The sequence below is a fragment of the Gavialis gangeticus genome, unplaced genomic scaffold (assembly GCF_001723915.1).
Source record: "Gavialis gangeticus isolate Ggan-Ray unplaced genomic scaffold, GavGan_comp1, whole genome shotgun sequence".
NCBI classification, from domain to species: domain Eukaryota; kingdom Metazoa; phylum Chordata; order Crocodylia; family Gavialidae; genus Gavialis; species Gavialis gangeticus.
In genome coordinates this window covers 23,175,482-23,178,129 of record NW_017729009.1, presented here as the reverse complement: position 1 = coordinate 23,178,129, position 2,648 = coordinate 23,175,482, and the positions used below count along the sequence as shown (strand labels likewise).

At 36.8% G+C, this 2,648-nt stretch overlaps 1 protein-coding gene across 2 annotated transcripts in view; it reads right to left on the bottom strand.

Annotated features, from left to right (window-relative positions):
* Positions 1 to 431: 431 nt before the first annotated feature.
* Positions 432 to 2,648, bottom strand: part of SALL4 (spalt like transcription factor 4) — a 47,468-nt gene continuing 45,251 nt past the window's right edge. Inside the window, exon 5 of one of the 2 annotated variants that reach the window (XM_019510228.1) lies at positions 432 to 2,638. In XM_019510228.1, coding sequence (XP_019365773.1) covers positions 2,251 to 2,638 — 388 coding nt within the window. In that variant the 3' untranslated portion in view covers positions 432 to 2,250. The remainder of the gene's footprint in view (positions 2,639 to 2,648) is intronic. The other variant, XM_019510229.1, reaches the window with a different exon arrangement.

Here is a 2,648-nt window from a genome sequence, read left to right as displayed (position 1 = left end):
ATTATTGTTGCATCTGGGATGACCCTCAAAACCCATGAGTCAGAACAACTCGGCCACCTACTCTGTACCACGCAGAACTCCAGAATAAGATAATCCAGCCATGTACTTTTCCAAATAAGAAGAATATTTAAAAGCTCCATCTATGTAACTGGCATCTGTTGAACTATCAATTGGTGTGTGTTAAGTTGATGATTTAGTACTCTTGTCCCTCACAATTAGATCACAGAAAAAAAAATGCTGGGAGAGGGAGAGCAATACAGCTGGATAAGTTTGGAGTCATTCTTGACAAACTAGTTTTTCTATTAAATCCCTAATGAGTACGCTAAAAATTTTCTCCAAAGATATTTTTATGGAAGTTCTCTCCTGCTCTAACTACTGAAGTTACAAAGGGGACACAAGTGCTTTACCAAAACAAAATTAGGCACAAAATGTGAAAAAAGTCATCCCAAATTTATTCTCAAAAATGTCAACAGAAATGCATCAGTAGGTACTCAAAACTACAGAGTTCTTAAAAGTCATACATTCAATGAAGAAACTTGACAATTGGGATGCCTTTGGCATGTTCTATGTAACAATATCCATTTTACAGTGTAAACAGGTACTGGTGTGTTCTTACTTACAAGTCCAGCAGGAAAGGCACGACTTGGCAAAGGGAGATCATAAACAAAAAATAAAACAAAGGAACAAAAAAGTCAGGTGCAACATTACACAAACTTTTTGGTAATTTGCATTTTTGGGCCTTTCACAACTGCAACTGGACTTGAAGATTTCCTGCAGTCAGAAATTAGACTCCTTTCCATCATGCAGTCCTTTAATACCAAATGCTCAGTTTTCAATCTAGCTTTAGATTATTACATATACAGATCCAGCAGATGTCAGAGGAATAGTGAAAAGTTAGTCCACTAAGTCTTCAGATGCTCCCACTAATACATCAGGTTTTGGTTTGAGATAGTGCATGGAAGCATCTGCTTGAATCTCAGTTCATTACAGTGGTCATTATAGAAAAATAGACACTACATCTACAAAGAAAAAAAATGAGGTAGATAACTTAGAATCCAGAGGGCTATCCCAATAACCTTCATACCAAACACATGGATCATTAATGTTTTGGTGTAAATGCAAGTGCATGGACAACCAAGAAACATAATGACCAAAGTGGGAATTCCATCCAAAAACCCACAAAACATTAGACCTAAGAGTGAATACTTTGTATTTAAATATACAGGTTTACATAGACCAATCCTCTAAATTACCAAGGGGAAGAAAAGTTTCTCTTGCTAAGGAAACCAGTTCCAATGCCCAGATGCAACAGTTACCTGAAATTCCTTGCAGAGCTCACAGACTTAAAAAAAGAACAAAAACCAAAAAAAACCCCAACCAACTTTCCAGCAAGTATTCCTTTTTCCAAGGGAAAAAAAAAAGTATATACATACCCACCCATGCTTGTTTGGGACTCTTGGTATCAAAATAAAATATTTTAGGAGAAAACTGCACATCTTTGGGAATAGGCATTTTGGCACTGTACTTGAAGGGCTGTCCAAAGTAGGAGCATTAAATAAGCAGCAGTTAACAATACAGAGTATTAAATTCTTAGGAGCATTGATTAAAGAAGAGTTTGTACAGAGCTCCCAAAGCAAGAGATTTTTTTTTTTTTTTTTTTTTAAAAACGAACAAAAAAAATTGTCATTTTATAGCCATTAGAGTAAAAAGTACATTCGGAAAAAAAAAAAAACCAAAACAAGAACACCCACACAAAAACCCCCAAACAAAGTCTCTACTTCTAAAAGGGTGTCAGACATTCTAGAACATTTACCCGCATAATCACTTTTCACGTCTCATCAGTAAATACAAGTTTCCTTTCCAGTCAGTAGGTTGGCTGTTGCCACTCTGTTCAAAACCCCCAAAGATCAGTTTAAACAAAGAGGTAAATGTTATAACCTTTGGAATTTCAAGTTGTACAAACTTACGTAAGGCTGTACAAATTAAAGTAACAAAAACAAGAACTACTTTGCAAGACCCGCATCTTTCCAAATAGAAGGAATTCCTATTCATTATTATTTTGCAAAGCAACGTCATGATTGTACTCTGGGCAACTCTTACAAAGACAACCATAAAATCATTTGCACGTCAATAGGAAAATAGGAGGTTGAGGTGGAATCTCTTAAAAATATATATTTGCATTTCACCTTCACTTAAGAGTTTGTTTGTTTTTTTTGTTTTTGTGGGTTTTTTTTTCTTTCTTTCTTTCTTTTAGCTAACAGCTATTTTGTTCTCCTCCAGGAAGTGAGGAAATTGGTGTTTTGGCACATTGTCTGCAGCAGCACCACCATCAGCCTTCTCAATATCAGAGCTAATCCCAGACGGGGTCCCATCTATCTTGGAGACCGTAGCAGTATTTATTGCCGAACCACCCGCAACAGTGACTGGAAGGGTAGGTAAACCACCACTCTGAATTACTGAAATTTCATTAGTCTTCATTGTTATGCCATTGCTGAGTACCGCTGCATACTGATTCCATACTGTAGGATCAATGTTCACTGAAGGAGGCACTATATCCTTTGGAAACATGTCAGATACCTTCTTTGGATCATTTCCCAACAGGGCCATGGGATTATCAATGGAGAGTCTTCTTCCACGCCTGGCAGAGT